At 49.1% G+C, this 15,057-nt stretch overlaps 1 protein-coding gene across 4 annotated transcripts in view; it reads right to left on the bottom strand.

Annotated features, from left to right (window-relative positions):
* The window catches only part of Arhgap40 (Rho GTPase activating protein 40), a 42,129-nt gene that overhangs the window by 7,310 nt on the left and 19,762 nt on the right, over positions 1-15,057 (bottom strand). For 2 of the 4 annotated variants that reach the window (XM_087651114.1, NM_001398688.1), the window contains 9 exon segments: positions 14,187-14,404; positions 13,596-13,671; positions 12,933-13,078; positions 10,344-10,509; positions 5,713-5,804; positions 5,117-5,194; positions 4,599-4,758; positions 2,750-2,832; positions 1,419-1,622 (listed from right to left, as the gene is read on the bottom strand). In XM_087651114.1, the coding sequence (XP_087507240.1) occupies positions 1,419-1,622; positions 2,750-2,832; positions 4,599-4,758; positions 5,117-5,194; positions 5,713-5,804; positions 10,344-10,509; positions 12,933-13,078; positions 13,596-13,641 (975 nt within the window). In that variant the 5' untranslated portion in view covers positions 13,642-13,671; positions 14,187-14,404. 4 annotated transcript variants of the gene reach the window in all.

Here is a 15,057-nt window from a genome sequence, read left to right as displayed (position 1 = left end):
TCCCAATTAAATCTTGTTCTGGTCTTTTCCCAGCATTGAAACTCTAACTAAGACAGTGCCTCAAGTGTGTGCCTGATACCCACGGAGGGCAGAAGCGGACATCAGAATCCCTAGAACTGGAAAGTGGTAGACTGCTGTGAGCCGCTGTGGGTGCTAAGAATCAAACCCAGGACCTCTGGAAGAGCAGTATGTGCTCTTAACCGCTGAGCTCTCTCTCTGTCCCCCAACACTCCCCACCTCCCATGATGCATTTAAAACAGCGGCTGGCTCAGGACAGGAGATCTGGGGCTCCTCAAAGAAAACTGCATTTGCTCGGATCTGGAGGGATCAATCTAGCTTGTGGATGGAGAGAGGGATAAGTGAAGGACAGGGGGATGGGCGGGTACATGGTGGGTAGGTTGGGGTAGATGGACGGGAAGTGAATGGGTGCATGATAGGTGGGTGGGTGTGCAGGTGATGCAATGACGAATGGCTAAGTGGGTGAGTATTTGGATGGTATATAATGGGGATAGCGGGTAGATAGCGGATAGTTAGGTGGGGGGGTGGGTGGGTGGGTGGATGGGTGCATGGTCAAGTAGGCAGGGGTGGATAGAGCGATGAGTACATGGGTAGATGCACATTGGGTGGATGAGTGGGTAGATAACGGATGGATGGGTGGCTGATCAGGTGGATGGTGGGTAGAATATAGGTAGATTGGTAGATAAGTGGGTCCGTGAGTGAGTGGAGCATATGTGGGGATGGTTTGGACAAATGGGTAGGCAGATGCCTGGTAAGTGGATAAATGGGTAGTTGTGGGTAGTTGGATATGGGGGAGGGGTGAACGTTTGGTCCAGTGGGTGAATGGACAGGAGGCTGACGGATTGAGCAAATGACCTGAGCAGCCCCCGAGGGTGATGCCAATTGTGTGGTGGGAATGCAAGAGCAGGGTCTTCTCAGGGCTCCTGTCCCACCCCCAACTTCCACAGACTAGGACCTGATCCCCCTCTGCGCGAAGCCCACCCCACCCCTGCTTCCCTGCATGTTTTCAGGGCAATGCTCTCGATGGGGGCAAGGATACCTCTGATGTCTAGTTTTGGCCCCCCCTTGGGCCAGACCTATGCCCCTGAGCCTCAAAGCTGGACTAAACTGGGGGGGGGGGGAATCGGAGTGCTGTGAGTTGCCTGAGAGGTGAGAGGTGTGGGTTGTAGGGAAAGAAAATATAGATTTCTTAGACTTGAATGCAGGGAAGGAAAATCCTGGCCTCTGCACAGTCCTGCAGAGTCCCAGGGATTGCTCTAAGTAGCAGCATGAAACATGGTGCCCATGATAGAGGGAGTGGGCAGCTGCACCAGGGGAGCGCAGAATGTTGGAGACTGTGGTGGACAGACGGACAGATGGACAGACGGACGGACGGACCCGCTGCCACTGCAATCACTCACCGTCCAAAGCAGGTCCTGGTACTGCACCATCATGCACACCACTTCAGCTGCACCCTCTGCCAGCTGCTTCTCACCCTGGGCGAGCTTGGGAGGCCGCCCTCGGGGCAGGAAGAGATTGGGGGCCATCACTGTGGAAACATTCCACAAGGTCATCTTGTTGTGCTGCTCCTGGGCTGCCACCTTCCTGAGGAATTCCAGGAGTGCCTAAGGAAGAACACAGAACCCGCCTTAAACTCCAGCACAGTCCTCTTTATTGGAGTCTGAGCAGAAAGGGGTGGATCAGAGCTACCGTCCACTGAAGCCTTGTAACTCTGGCCCAGCAGCTGCCATTTCACTAAGTCAGCCTTGGTGTGCCTCGGGAAGTTTTACTGTTGGACCCATTGTACAGAGAAAGGATCTGGCTTAGAAAATGTGCCAAGGGCCACATAGTAAAGATGAAGAGAGAGAGGGAGGGAGGGATGGATAGATGGATAAATGGATGGATAGATGAGTAGGTGGGTGGGTGGGTGGGTGGATGGATGGTTGGATGGATGGATGGAAAGATGGATGGGTTAATGGATGGATGGATGATGGAAAGATAGATGGGTGGATGCATGAATGGATGGAAAGATGGCTAGATAGAAAGAAGAAAATGAAGGGAAGGAAGAAAGGGGTGGGAAAGAAGGAAAGAAGGAAAGAAAAAAGGAAGGAAGGAAGGCTGTCCATCCATTGAGCTCCTACGGGACCCACATCCTCTGTCCCATGACTTCTCCTGTGCTAGATCCCATAGCACCAAAACAATCAAACGAAATACTGCATCGTCCTCAGTGACTAACGGAGTAGAAATCCCAAGGTGAAGATCTCAGGCCCTCTGCAGGCCCCTCAGCACCCACTCCCAGATCACACAGTGAAGGGCCCCCAAGGGGACCATTTCCCAAAGTGGCTCTCGGTGGGACACTAACATCACCACACCTCCCACAGCTGAAAAGGACAGTGAGCAGTGAGTCCGGGATGCGCTGGCTGCTCCAGCCCCACTCTGAGAGGCACAAGGCCTTGGCATACCAAAGCCTCGGAGAGGTTCTCAGGGAACCGTAGTCTGAACGAGTGCATCTCTCCCCTGCTCACCAGACTTCTCAGCACACAGAGCCCTTGCTCTGGAAGATGCTGGCACCTAGTGGATCAGGTGTGCTCTGAGAGCTCTCCTGCTTTCTTTGGAGAAGACTCTCAGACAAGGACAGTGTAGGCCAGTGGTCACCACAACCACACCTGGTATGGCCGTGTGATGAAGGTATGAACAGAAAAGCCAGCACTGAGGCGGAGGCCTGAGACCAGGACATAAAAGCCACTTTTACCTTCAAGGTGTTGCGGTTGGGTTCCGGCAGGAGGAGGACAAGCAGGTGGAGAGCCTGTAGGCGCTGTTTCAGGTCAGGGATGTCTGCAGAAGAGGGAGGTAGGGAGGAAGACGCTCAGGGATGCTCCATTGATGATCTAACCTCCTTCTGGGGAAAATTCCAGGCTGGAAAGCCTAGCAGGACCTTTTCCCACAGGGCTTACCACTGCTTCCTGGCTAGCATGCTCAGACAGAAACCCAAGCAGGGCTGGTTAAGACACTCACCACACTTAGTAAAAAGCGAGCACACATGTTCAAGGCATGTGCACCCACACATGCATATGTGTGTCTGTATGCATGCCCAGACGGACAGACAGACAGACACTGAGCTGAATTATGGCCCAGTGTCAGGAATGCCAGAGGCCAGAAAGTCAACCCTGGGAGGGAAACATTGATAGCTCACTTGTGCAAGACAGAAAGTTTCCTGACACCTTTCACAAGATGAAGGTTGGAAGGGAAAAGCTAGCCAACCCCTGAGGTCAGAGTCTCCAGGAAGAAGAGGGGCGGAAGTCACAGAAGGGCAATATCTCATGTCAGGTCAGGGGTCCCCTGAAGCACTGACGTTTGAATGTTGGCAGGCTGCAGTGAAGTCGTTTGGGGGAAGCCCCTTCTCGTCAGAGAGCAGCAGGCTGGGAGTATGAGGGGACAAGCTGAGGAGGGAGGATCATTCCCTGTGGGTGTCTTACTACAGGGAGGGAGGGCCTAGGAGGAGGTGGGTCAAGTCCTTTGCATGTGTGTTGAGGACAGTTGGCATGATGCATGTTTTGAGAGGAGGCTGTGAGACACAGAGGTGAGAGAGAGAGAGAGAGAGAGAGAGAGAGAGAGAGAGAGAGAAAGAGAGACACTCAACTCAGAGCCCTGCTGCTGGAAATGGTAGAATTCATGTGGCCTGAACATGGATTATAAGTGTGTGTGTGTGTGTGTGTGTGTGTGTGTGTGTGTGTGTGTGTGTGTGTGTGTATAGGCCAGAGGTGGACATATGGTAGGGTGTCTTCCTCAATTGCTCTCTACCCTATTTTTTGAAATACTAAAGCTCACCGATTGGCTAGGCAAGCTGCCTAGTGAGTGCCGGGGACCCCCTTGTCTGAGTCGCCTGTGCTGGGACTGTGAAGGCCTATGACTCCATCTGACATGAACTGGGGACATGAACTCAAGTTTCCACGCAGTGTGTGGTGAGCCCTCTGTTGACTAATTAGCCCCATGTCAAAGCTTTGGAGAGAGAGAGAGAGAGAGAGAGAGAGAGAGAGAGAGAGAGAGAGAGAGAGAGAGAGACTGTTGTGCATGCGATGCAGGAGGGTCTGACCTCTTGTACATAGACGGAAAGGCCAACACACTCAGGTGTCCACACTTACATTCACCTGACAAGCTCCAGCCCATGGATGTCAAGAACCCCAGACACCACGAGAAACCAGACTCCTGAAGGTTGTCCTCTGATCTCCACAGATGCTCCATGGCGTCTGTTCCGCCCACCCCCCCCCACCACCACACAAGACTTTTAAAGCGTAATAAACCTTTTAAGAAAAGAGCTGAAGCTAGCTAGTCCCTCGTCCATGTCAGGACTGATAACAAGGCCAAAGCCTCAGATCTTCCTCCTCTCCTGTCAGTCTGTACACACATGTACAAATACATACACTTGACAGACACATGCACCAATAGCCACCACACACATGCCTGTGCATCCATGGGCATGCTTACATACATGCAAACACACTTCCAGCCCCATCAGATATTTCTGTACAGCTCTGCCGCGATTCTGCACCTTCCCCAGCCTCCCTCCAGCCCCTGCACATGCATGCCACTGTCACACGCACTGGGCACTGCTGCAAAGGCTGGGAGGTATTCGGCTGTGAGCAGAGGTGCAGGCAGCTTCCGGAGGAACCTCTTGAGCAAGTCAGATGCATCATTGGGATGAACCTTGTCCCAGCTAACGAGGCCAGCATAGAAGTCTCGCTCCAGCTTCTGCTCCAGCCCCTAGAGAAAGGAGGGCCATCAAGAAGTTGCCCACAGCTCCCTCATAAGCCTCTCACTCTGTCTTGTCCTCTTGCAAGGCGGAGATAACAACAGCACTTCCCTGACATCATCGCTGTGAGAATGGGATGCCATCCCGTGTTGAACCACAGTGTGCAGGGGGGCTCCGCTCTTTGGATATTGGCAGTGCGACTCCAGAGCCCACTGCTCTGTTGGGCTACCCTTCTGTCTCCTGGAACCCCACAACCATACTGAAGTCTGGCCACAGACTAGCCGGGACCACGAGTCTCTCCCAACCAAACACAACACAGGGCTTGGAGAGGTGAGACAGCCTTTAGAGATGGAATAAGCCGGCCATTACCTTGACCCTGGCCTGGGATCCAGGCACTCTGAGGATGCCTTCCATGTCCAGCCCTCTTTTTTCCAAACAGGACAGCAACTATTAAAGACAGAAATCATCATTCTAGCTAACAGCCACTGACAAGAGGGTCTGAGCAGGGCCTATTGGTCTGTCATGAAAACCAGGAAGGGAGGGCGCTACAAGGTTCCTTCAAATGACAAGAGTCCCTGTTATTGTTTTCATGGTTCTGGGGATGGAGCCAAGGTCATGGCCATGTTGGGCAAGGGTTCTACCCCTGAGCCAAATCCTTAGCTTATCCGAGCTTCCCGGACCACTGTGTGAGAAGTGACTTCTGAGAGCTTCGGAGACATTTTTTCATTTAATCCTCAACTAAAGGAGACTGTTGTTAGAACTCCAGCTCACAGACATCAAAAGGAAGGATCTAGAAGGTCAGAACTGCACCCAGTTCTCCGAGCTAGCAGATACCAGAGGCAGGATTTGAACCCAGATCCCCTTCTCTAAAGCCTTGGTTCTTTCCCCTGTGGTAGGCATCTCCCAGATGCTCCTCCGAGCCAGCCCTCCAAGGGCTAAGCAAACCCAAGCTGGGGACAACTTACAGCTTGCAGGAGCAGTGGGACCTGGGTGCTGGGGAAGACTCTATGGTCAGCTTCCAGAAGGCTGTGAAGGGGCACCCCAAAAAGGCCGGAGTCTGCAGGAGATCAGAAGAGAAGAGGGTGCATCTCAATAATAGAATCAGACTCATTTCTCCAGAGAACCGAGCTCTAGAGAGAGGTGGAACTGAAGCACCTGGCCTCAGAAATGGTGGTGACGGGCTGGAGAGATTGCTCAGTGGTTAGAGCACTGACTGCTCTTCCAGGGGTCCTGAGTTCAAATCCCAGCAATCACATGGTGGCTCACAGCCATCTGTAATGAGATCTGGTGCCCTCTTCTGGTGTGTCTGAAGACAGCTACAGTGTACTTATAAGGAAGGAAGGAAGAAGGAAGAAGGAAGGAAGGAAGGAACGAAGGAACGAAGGAAGGAAGGAAGGAAGAAATGGTGGTGACATCAGGCATGCCACATCACAGCCCACCCCCTGGATAAGGAAGAACTAAAAGGAAAACATCCTGCCGCCTTAGTGCGAGCCAACAGACCAGGGTGGAGCTACCTAGTTCTGCAGGACTGGGCCAAGACCCAGGGGTCTCAGCCGTCCTGGCTTAAGGTTGTCCCAGACAAACTCCTTCACTGTCTTCCTTTCCGCTCTTTTTTCCACCAGCCTTCTTTTTTCTACTTGACCCTTCCTGCCACCTTCCTAACCCGCCATCCCCCTGTCTCTGAAGAATACCAACAAAGCCGTGAATGTATGGTGCTGAGAGCGAGACAGTTGGATGAGCACACACTAAATGATAACGTGTGTCCAGAAAGTAATAAGAACTGGGTTCAGCAGCTCATGCCTGTAGTCCTAGCACTCCCAGGAGGTGAGGCAGGGGAATAGAAAACTAAAAGACAGCCTGGGCTACATTTTGTTAGATTCTGTCTCAAAAAAAATTTTTTTTAAAACTTTGAGGCATTCAAACTGTTAGATATAACAACTGGTGCAGGGAAAATATGGGTATAGTGCTTACCCTCTAGCAGGGAAATGGTTAAATAGACTACAGAGTAGCCATGGGAAGGAACATAGTGTCAAGGCTGAAAAAAACGCTTTCCTTAAAACCACTGAAGACATAAATTGAGGGAGACATTAAAGGACAGACAGGCCTCCTACATTTGTGGATTAGCAGAATTAGTATTGTAGAAACGGCTATATTACCGATCATCAGTACTCCAATGACACCCTCCTCAGAACTAAAACAGGCAATCCTAAAATTCACATGGGAACACAGAAGAATCTGAGTGGCTAAATCAAATCCCGAGCAGAAAGAGCAACACCGGAAACCTCACAACACCTGATCTAAACTACACTATAGAGACGACCTGACAGAATGGCAGACGGAAAAACAGATACACAGACAGCTGGGCTAGAGCACAGGGCCCAGGAATAAAACCACCCAGCTATGGCCGCTTAACGTTTAACAAAGGCAGAGAAAAGAATCCTCTTCAACAGCATCAGGGAAGCTGGATTTCACAGGTAGAAGGATGAAACCAGAGCCATTATTTTCCCCCAAATAAACTCAAAATGCATCAGAGACCTTAATGTGAGACCAAAGCTCTGACATGGTTGGGAACAATACTGCAAGAAAAAAAATCCAGACAAAGAAGGGAACAATTGACAGACAGTCTACAAAGCTAGAGAAAATCATGGCCAAACTATACACACACCAGGGGATCAATGTTTAGGATATACAAAGAACTCCAAATATTGGATACCAAAAATCCAAATCATGCCATCAGTAACAGGCTAACACATTGAATAAACAATTCTGGGAAAAAATACAAATAACCAGTAAATATTTTGGGGGGAAAGTTCAACATCCTTACTCATCAGAGAAATGTAAGTCAAAACTGTACTGAGATTCCATGTCATTCGTTGGGAACAGCTGTCATCAAAGCTAATGAGTGCTGACAGTGCTAGCAAGGATTTGGGGGGATGAACCCATATACAACACACTGCTGGTAGGAACCCCCGCTGGTGAAGCCACTGTGGAAAACTTACAGCGATTCACAAAACAAAACAACCCCCCCCACACACATAACTGGAGCTAGAGAGGTTTCCTGACAGTTACGAGCACTTGTTGCTCTTACAGAAGACCCCAGTAAGGTTTCCAGCACCCACATGGTTGGTGGCAACTCCAGTTTCAAAGGATCTGATGCCCTCTTCTGACATCAGCAGGACACTGCACAGGCACACACGCAGGCAAAGCATTCATCCACAAAAATAAAAAATAGGCCTGAACAAAACCTACTAAAGGACTACAGTAAGACACCCACAGGAAGCTAAGCCAGCAAAATACAGACACGTCCACACCCATGGTACTGCACAGAACCGGCCTAGATGCCCGTCAATGATGTGTATGAAATTGTGGTACCTGGGTGTGATGACCTGTTATTCAGCCAGAGAGAAGAATGAAATGCCATGTACAGGAAGACTGACAGAGATCATCCTGCTACATGAAATAAGCCAGACTCCAAAGGACAAATGCCTTGAGCTTTTTCTCATGTACAGAATCTAAAGTTAACACACACTCACACGTACTCTTACATATACACACACTCACACATACATATTCACATATACACACACTCACAATACACACATATACATACACTCACACATATACACTCACATATCACCATATACACACTCACACATACACACACTCACACATACATACTCACATATATACACATATACACACACACATACACTCACATATACACAATCACACACACTCACACTCACACACACTCACACATACACTCACATATACACAATCACACACTCACACTCACACACACTCACACATACACTCACATATACACAATCACACACACTCACACTCACACACACACACATACACCTTCACATATACACACTCACAAACATACACACACTCACACATACATACTCACATATATACACACATGCACACTCACATATACACACTCACACACATACACCCTCACATACACACACACATACACACACTCACACACACATACACACATGCATACACACTCACAATACATACATGCACACACACTCACAATACACACACACATGCATACTTACATATACACACACATATACACACACTCACACGTACACCCTCACATGTACACACTCAAACACACACATACACACTCACACATACACACTCACATATGCATACTCACACGTACACTCACATACTCACACATACACACATGCACACACACTCACAAGACACACATGCACACACACTCACAATATACACACTCACACTTACACACACATACACACACTCACATATACACACACTCACACATATTCACACACACATATACACACTCTCACATGCACACACACTCTCACACACACTTAGATATACACACATTAGAACATACTAACACATATATACACTCACACACACTCACATATACACACACATTCACACATACACACACTCATACACATTCACACACACTCACACATACATACAATCACATACACACTCAAACACTTATACACTCACATACATGTACACAGTCACATATATATATACACCCACATACTCACACATTCACACACTCACACACTCATAGACACACATAACAGAAAGAGTCTGTAGGGGGAGAAAAGGGTCTAAAAGTTGGTTGTTTGGGAAAAGAACAGGTGGTGATTAGGGAAAGAAAAGAAATCACATTTTCTCTCATATGTAGAAGGAGAACTACAAATTCAACACTCCTCCTGTATGCCTTCTCTGATGTATGAACCTGTGCTGTGTCCCCACTGGAGACACAGAGTGCCCCTCCACCCTTTGTGTGCTGCCTGGCCGTGTGAACAGTGGAGCTCGCTGACACAGTAGCCTACACAATGCAGACAGAGGCTTCGGATGTGTTAGGTGGGCGTGCTTGCCCTCTGTGTTTCTGCTCTTGCCAGGAGAATCTGTTCAGATGGCCTGGTGGTCCAGAGAGGAGGAAGAGGAGGAGAGCTAGACCGACCCACAGCTAAAGCAAGCATCGTCCAGCTCACCCATTTGGCAAGAATGGCTAAGTCACAGTGTTGGAAGCTGCTCATTATGGAACAGTACTGTAGAAAGGGTGCAGGGTGCAGGACCGGGAAAATGGAAACTGTCCACACACAATTGTATCATATTAAGAGGAAAAATATACTCACACATACATGAGGTGCATGCATGTGTGTGTGTGTGTGTGTGTGTGTGTGTGTGTGAGAGAGAGAGAGAGAGAGAGAGAGAGAACACTGAAAGTGAACACTGCTTGTATCTGTGCTGTAGCTTCCATGATGTATTTACTCAAATAGAAATGGGGTAAAATGGACAGGAATTGGGTTTTGTTTGATTGGTTGGTTTCTTCAAACAAATTCTTGCTATGTAGCCCAGGCTAGGCACTAATTCATGATCCTCCTGCCTCAGTCTCCCAAAAACTGAGATTACAGTTTCACTATGCCACTGGCTAGGAACTGTTTTTTACTTGCAGAAAAAAAAAAATCTACAGGTACCAAAACACAGACGCTAAGTTCACGGGGCAAACGGTGGGTACAGAAGGTGGCAGGTGGGAAGGGGCAGCCAGGTTGCTGGCACACATGCTCACCTGCGCCTTTCCACTTCCCGCCTTTGCTTCTCTTCAGGTCCAGGCCTAGGATGTCATAGAGTGCTGTCAGCTCTATCAGGGCCAAGGGAAGGATCTTCTTCATGTCCCTCGAAGACAAGTCTCCTATCCTGGTCACACCCAGTCTGCCTTTGGGAATTCTGAACCTCTAGGGCAGGTGGTAAAGAAGCCTATCAGGAGGTGTGTGGGATGATGGGTAAGATCCACGGGTCCCTGGGCATTTAAGTGGGAGAAGCACAGAGTGGGTAAGACCCCGATCAGGAACCACAGCGCATTCAAGTCTCAGCTCTGCCTCTTGCCGAGTGATGACATCTGAGCCCAGTTCTCCACCGGGAACTGTAAACCGCACCTGCCTCAGAAGGCCTCTGTGGGCAACACTGTATCAGACTCAAGGCTGCAAGGCCTCCGTATGAGGTTGCTTTGCAAGCTACAATCAGACAAAAGGGCCTGGAAGAAAGGGACCACCCATGGATCTCTTATCATGCTTCTATTCTTGCCTTTTGTTCCTCTCACCCATGTTTCTGCTTCTGTTCCACCCCTTGACCTCCACAGTCAGAGCTCTTCTTCCTGCCTACGAGCCAGCTGAGAGAGCATAGACTGAAAAGATGACGGCTGCTCAGCTGCTCCACCTAGAGGCCACTTTGGAGCTCTGCAGGCAGCGTTTAGCATATGGTGGCCAGAGGGACAGGTCTTCTGCCTCTCTTCCTGACAGGCTTGATCAGATCACTCCACAGTGTCCCATTAGAGCGCCCAAAGGAGATGGAAGATGTTTTTTTCTTTTGCCATGTATGCATATATAATACACATACACGTGTGTGGAAGTAGGTACACACATGCATGTGGAGGTCAGAAGTTGAGTCAGGTGTCTTCCTCCATCAGTATGTATGTATGTATGTATGTATGTATGTATGTATGTATGTATGTATGTATGTATGTGTATGTATTATATGTGTGTATGTATGTCTGTGTGTATGTAATTATATATGTGTTGTATTATATATTTATGTATATGTGTGAGTATGTGTATATGTATGTATTTAAGCATGTGTGTATTATATGTATGTATGTATGTATGTATGTATGTATGTATGTATGTATGTATGTATGTATTGGATACAGGATATTACTATGTAGACCAGGTTGGCTTTTAATTCACAGAGCCTCCATGACCTGAGTGCTGGCATTCAAGCGCTTGTCAATCACTCATCATTTTATTTATTGAGGCAAATTTTATTCCACAGCTGTATTTTATAATTATGACTAGCTGTAGCACATAAATCATGGGTTCCTACTTCATAGATTCAAACACTGACTTGCCCTTTAATCTCAACACTCTGGAGGCAGAGGCACTCAGAACTCTAGTGTTTGAGGCTAGTCTTGGCTACAAGCAAAGTCCAGGCCAGCCATGGCTATGTAATAAGACTCTGTCTTAAAGTGTGTGTGTGTGTGTGTGTGTGTGTGTGTAATTCCTATTTGGATGAACTGAAGTGCTTTCTTTTTTTTTTTTTCTTTTCTATTTTTCGGAGCTGGGGACTGAACCCAGGGCCTTGCGCTTGCTAGGCAAGCGCTCTACCACTGAGCTAAATCCCCAACCCCATTGAAGTGCTTTCATTCTGGGATAAAGGTCACTGCAGGCAGGAAGTAACCCCCCTTAATGGTAGGGAGTAGTGGTCAGTGGGTCAACTTGGACCTGGCAGCTATAAAGCCCAGGTTCTGGCTTCTGTGCCAGCCAGCTCACCATTTCATATCTCTAAACTCATTTCTCTTTTATCTGCCAAAAACTGAGGGCATAATGGTATACTCATCTTCCAGGGAAGCTGAGACCACAAGCATGTGTGCAGGAAGCCTAGGGACTGACGCCTCCAGGAGGTGACCCTCTGTAAATGATCCCATGGTTATTCAAGAACATCATGCTGTGGCAGGGAAAACCTCTATTGGTAACTGCAGGTCCTGGGAAGACTGTGTCCCTTGAAAGAAATCAGAATACTGCTGACTGTCTGTGGGAGGGACTGCTTTAAAAGGATATTAGGGGGAGTGCTTCATGGAGTGGAGCGTTCCGGACCTTGATCTGCATGGAACCTCCCACGGCTACAAACACGTATTTTATCACTGCATACATTACTGAGTTAAATTTCAATCTATTTTTATTAGTAGAATGTATTTAATATTTATTTATAGCCTACATGTAAGTGTGCTTATGCTTGTGTGCATATATGTGTTCTCGTGCGGTGTATGTTCTCACATGTCTGTGTGTGTGTAGGCATACATGTGCCACAACAACATGTGCTAATCAGAGAACAACTTGGAGTAGTCCGTTCTGTCCTTCTACCATGTGGGACCAGGGACTGAGCTCAGGTTGTCAGGCTTGGCTGCAAACACCTCTGTCTACTGAACCATTCCACTGACCCCCATTCCTGCTCCCCGACACCCAAAAGCCACCCAGATAACAGCTACAGGGGGAGTCAAGTGAAGAAATGATCAGCAACTTCCCTATAGGCGCCTGGCAGCCTGGCAGCTATGAGGAGCTGAAGAACAGGGTGGTGCTCAAAGACCTAGGGCCAGCATTCTCACCGGCAGGCATCCCTTGCCCCAGGCACGGGCGCCTTCTGGCGATGACCAGGTCCTCTGTAGAAGCACTGCAGCCTGTTCAGAGTAAGCAGACTCCATGTTGAAGACCTCCTCCATCCCAGCCGGCTCCTGTGGTCCCCCAGCAGGTCCTTTAAAATGAAAGCACAGGGGTTGGGGATTTAGCTCAGCGGTAGAGCACTTGCCTAGGAAGTGCAAGGCCCTGGGTTCGGTCCCCAGCTCCGAGAAAAAGAGCCAAAAAAAAAAAAAAAAGGAAGAAAGAAAGAAAGAAAGAAAGAAAGAAAGAAAGAAAGAAAGAAAGAAAGCAAGCACAGAGACAGGTTTGACTAGGAAAGCAAGTTCTTAGGCTAAGGACTCAGGCTCACTGTCCAGGAAGTTCTAGCTGCTGCCCATTGCCTAGGAAGTGAGTTCTTATCTGAAGCCTGCAAAAGTGTTCACCTAGCTACAGATTTTCTGGACCGAGGCTGGTGGGCCTGAAGGAAGTGGCCCATTTACAGAACAACGTGTCCCCTTGGGGTTTCTTCCTCATAGCCCCGTTCATGGAGGGAGAGGAACCAGAGGAAGGTGCAGAGGTGTGCATTCTCTTGCTTCACAGAGAGGCTGAAGCAGCCTGGATTGCCAGGGCCCTGAAGGATGAAGCCCACTTACTCAGGGGAGATGCAGAATCCTCAGAATTGAACTCGGTCCATTTCATTCCTGAGTCCCCATTCTCTGGAGCGGCTTCCTATACAAATTACAGACGGCACCCGGTAAGTTCTGTGAGAAGGTAATACACAGAGCCTGGGAGATAAGAGCCATTCACAGGGAGAGCAACCGAAGCCCTGAGGGGCTGAGTTACTTAGCCACGATCCCACAGCAGCTGAGCAGATGGGAAGAAATATGGGGGCCTGACTGTCTAGCTTCGAGCCTGTCATTTTAACCACAGGGTTGTGCCCTTCCTATGGCTCCCAGAAAGAAGATGCCCACAGCTTGATTATCAGGCTTCGGCGCCAGCAGAACATACAAGTAACAAGTAACAACCGAAAGCGTTAAGTTTGTATTGGTAATGACTGCGACAGAACCTAAGCTTGCAGATGCATCCAGGGACACGGTGGCAACCAACACACACGCACTGGGCAGGGCAGCACCCAAACACCCCCACCCAGCACGGGGACATGACACACTGTTGTGCACAGAGGCATATGAGAGAAGAAGCGACATCACAGAAACCTCAGGAAGACAGCTCCTAGTGGCTCTTACCCTTGATGTGAAGACCCCGAAGATATCCCTGACGTCTCTGACGGGTGCCTTCTGTCGCCTTCGGGCTGAGCGGGCATAGATGTCTAGCCGGCGGCACACAGCAGCCACCTGGGTCTGTGTCAGTGTAGACAGGAGCCCCTGGTGATCACCATCCAAGCCCAGACCACCAACAAGGCCTGCCAGGCCTGTGTCCTGTAGCCACTGGGATTCAGCGTCCCCTTTGACCGACAGAGGGAGGACATCAGATAAGCACATAGAACTCCATATGTGTCTTAGCCATGCTCGATAATGTAATAAAACCACATGTTCATACAGATGTGAAGAGATTCTGCAGCAGTCATATTGAGGCACATGATTCACCCCAGGTGAGAACTGGGGGCACTTGCAACATTGGCCAGCAACCAGATTTAAACTCGGATGAATGAACTCTTAGAGGCAGTAAGCCGGGGAGGGCGCCATGCACTCAGGTTCTGGAATATAGGCACGGAATCACTTTCACTCCCAGTTCTGGCAAAGACACTAACCACAGGGTCACGGAGGGTCACGGATCTCCAGCTGTGCACAGCATGGACCCTCTGTTCCAGACCTTTTTATGTTGGAATAGTGCTCTTGGATGGGTTTCATGCCAGGATCCCACTGCAACACCATGCTGGGACTGGAGTTTCTGATCCCACCTGCTGGGACTTTGTCCCAGAAGCTTAGGCCAGGGGCTAGGATGCTGCACCCAGGCCACTGGTCCCGGCTACCCTGACTTGGTGCTTTTCAGATCACTGTGGGGAGACACTGCCTTGTCGTGAACTCCAAGCATTCACCAAGGAAGCTGTGTAGAACTGCGAGAGGGCTAGCTGAGACCTCATGGATTGAACAGGTT

The sequence above is a fragment of the Rattus norvegicus genome, chromosome 3 (assembly GCF_021556685.1).
Source record: "Rattus norvegicus strain SHRSP/BbbUtx chromosome 3, alternate assembly SHRSP_T2T, whole genome shotgun sequence".
In the NCBI taxonomy this organism is placed as follows: Eukaryota; Metazoa; Chordata; class Mammalia; order Rodentia; family Muridae; genus Rattus; species Rattus norvegicus.
The sequence above is the reverse complement of the archived record's forward strand: the minus strand, read 5'-3'. Positions and strand labels throughout refer to the sequence as shown.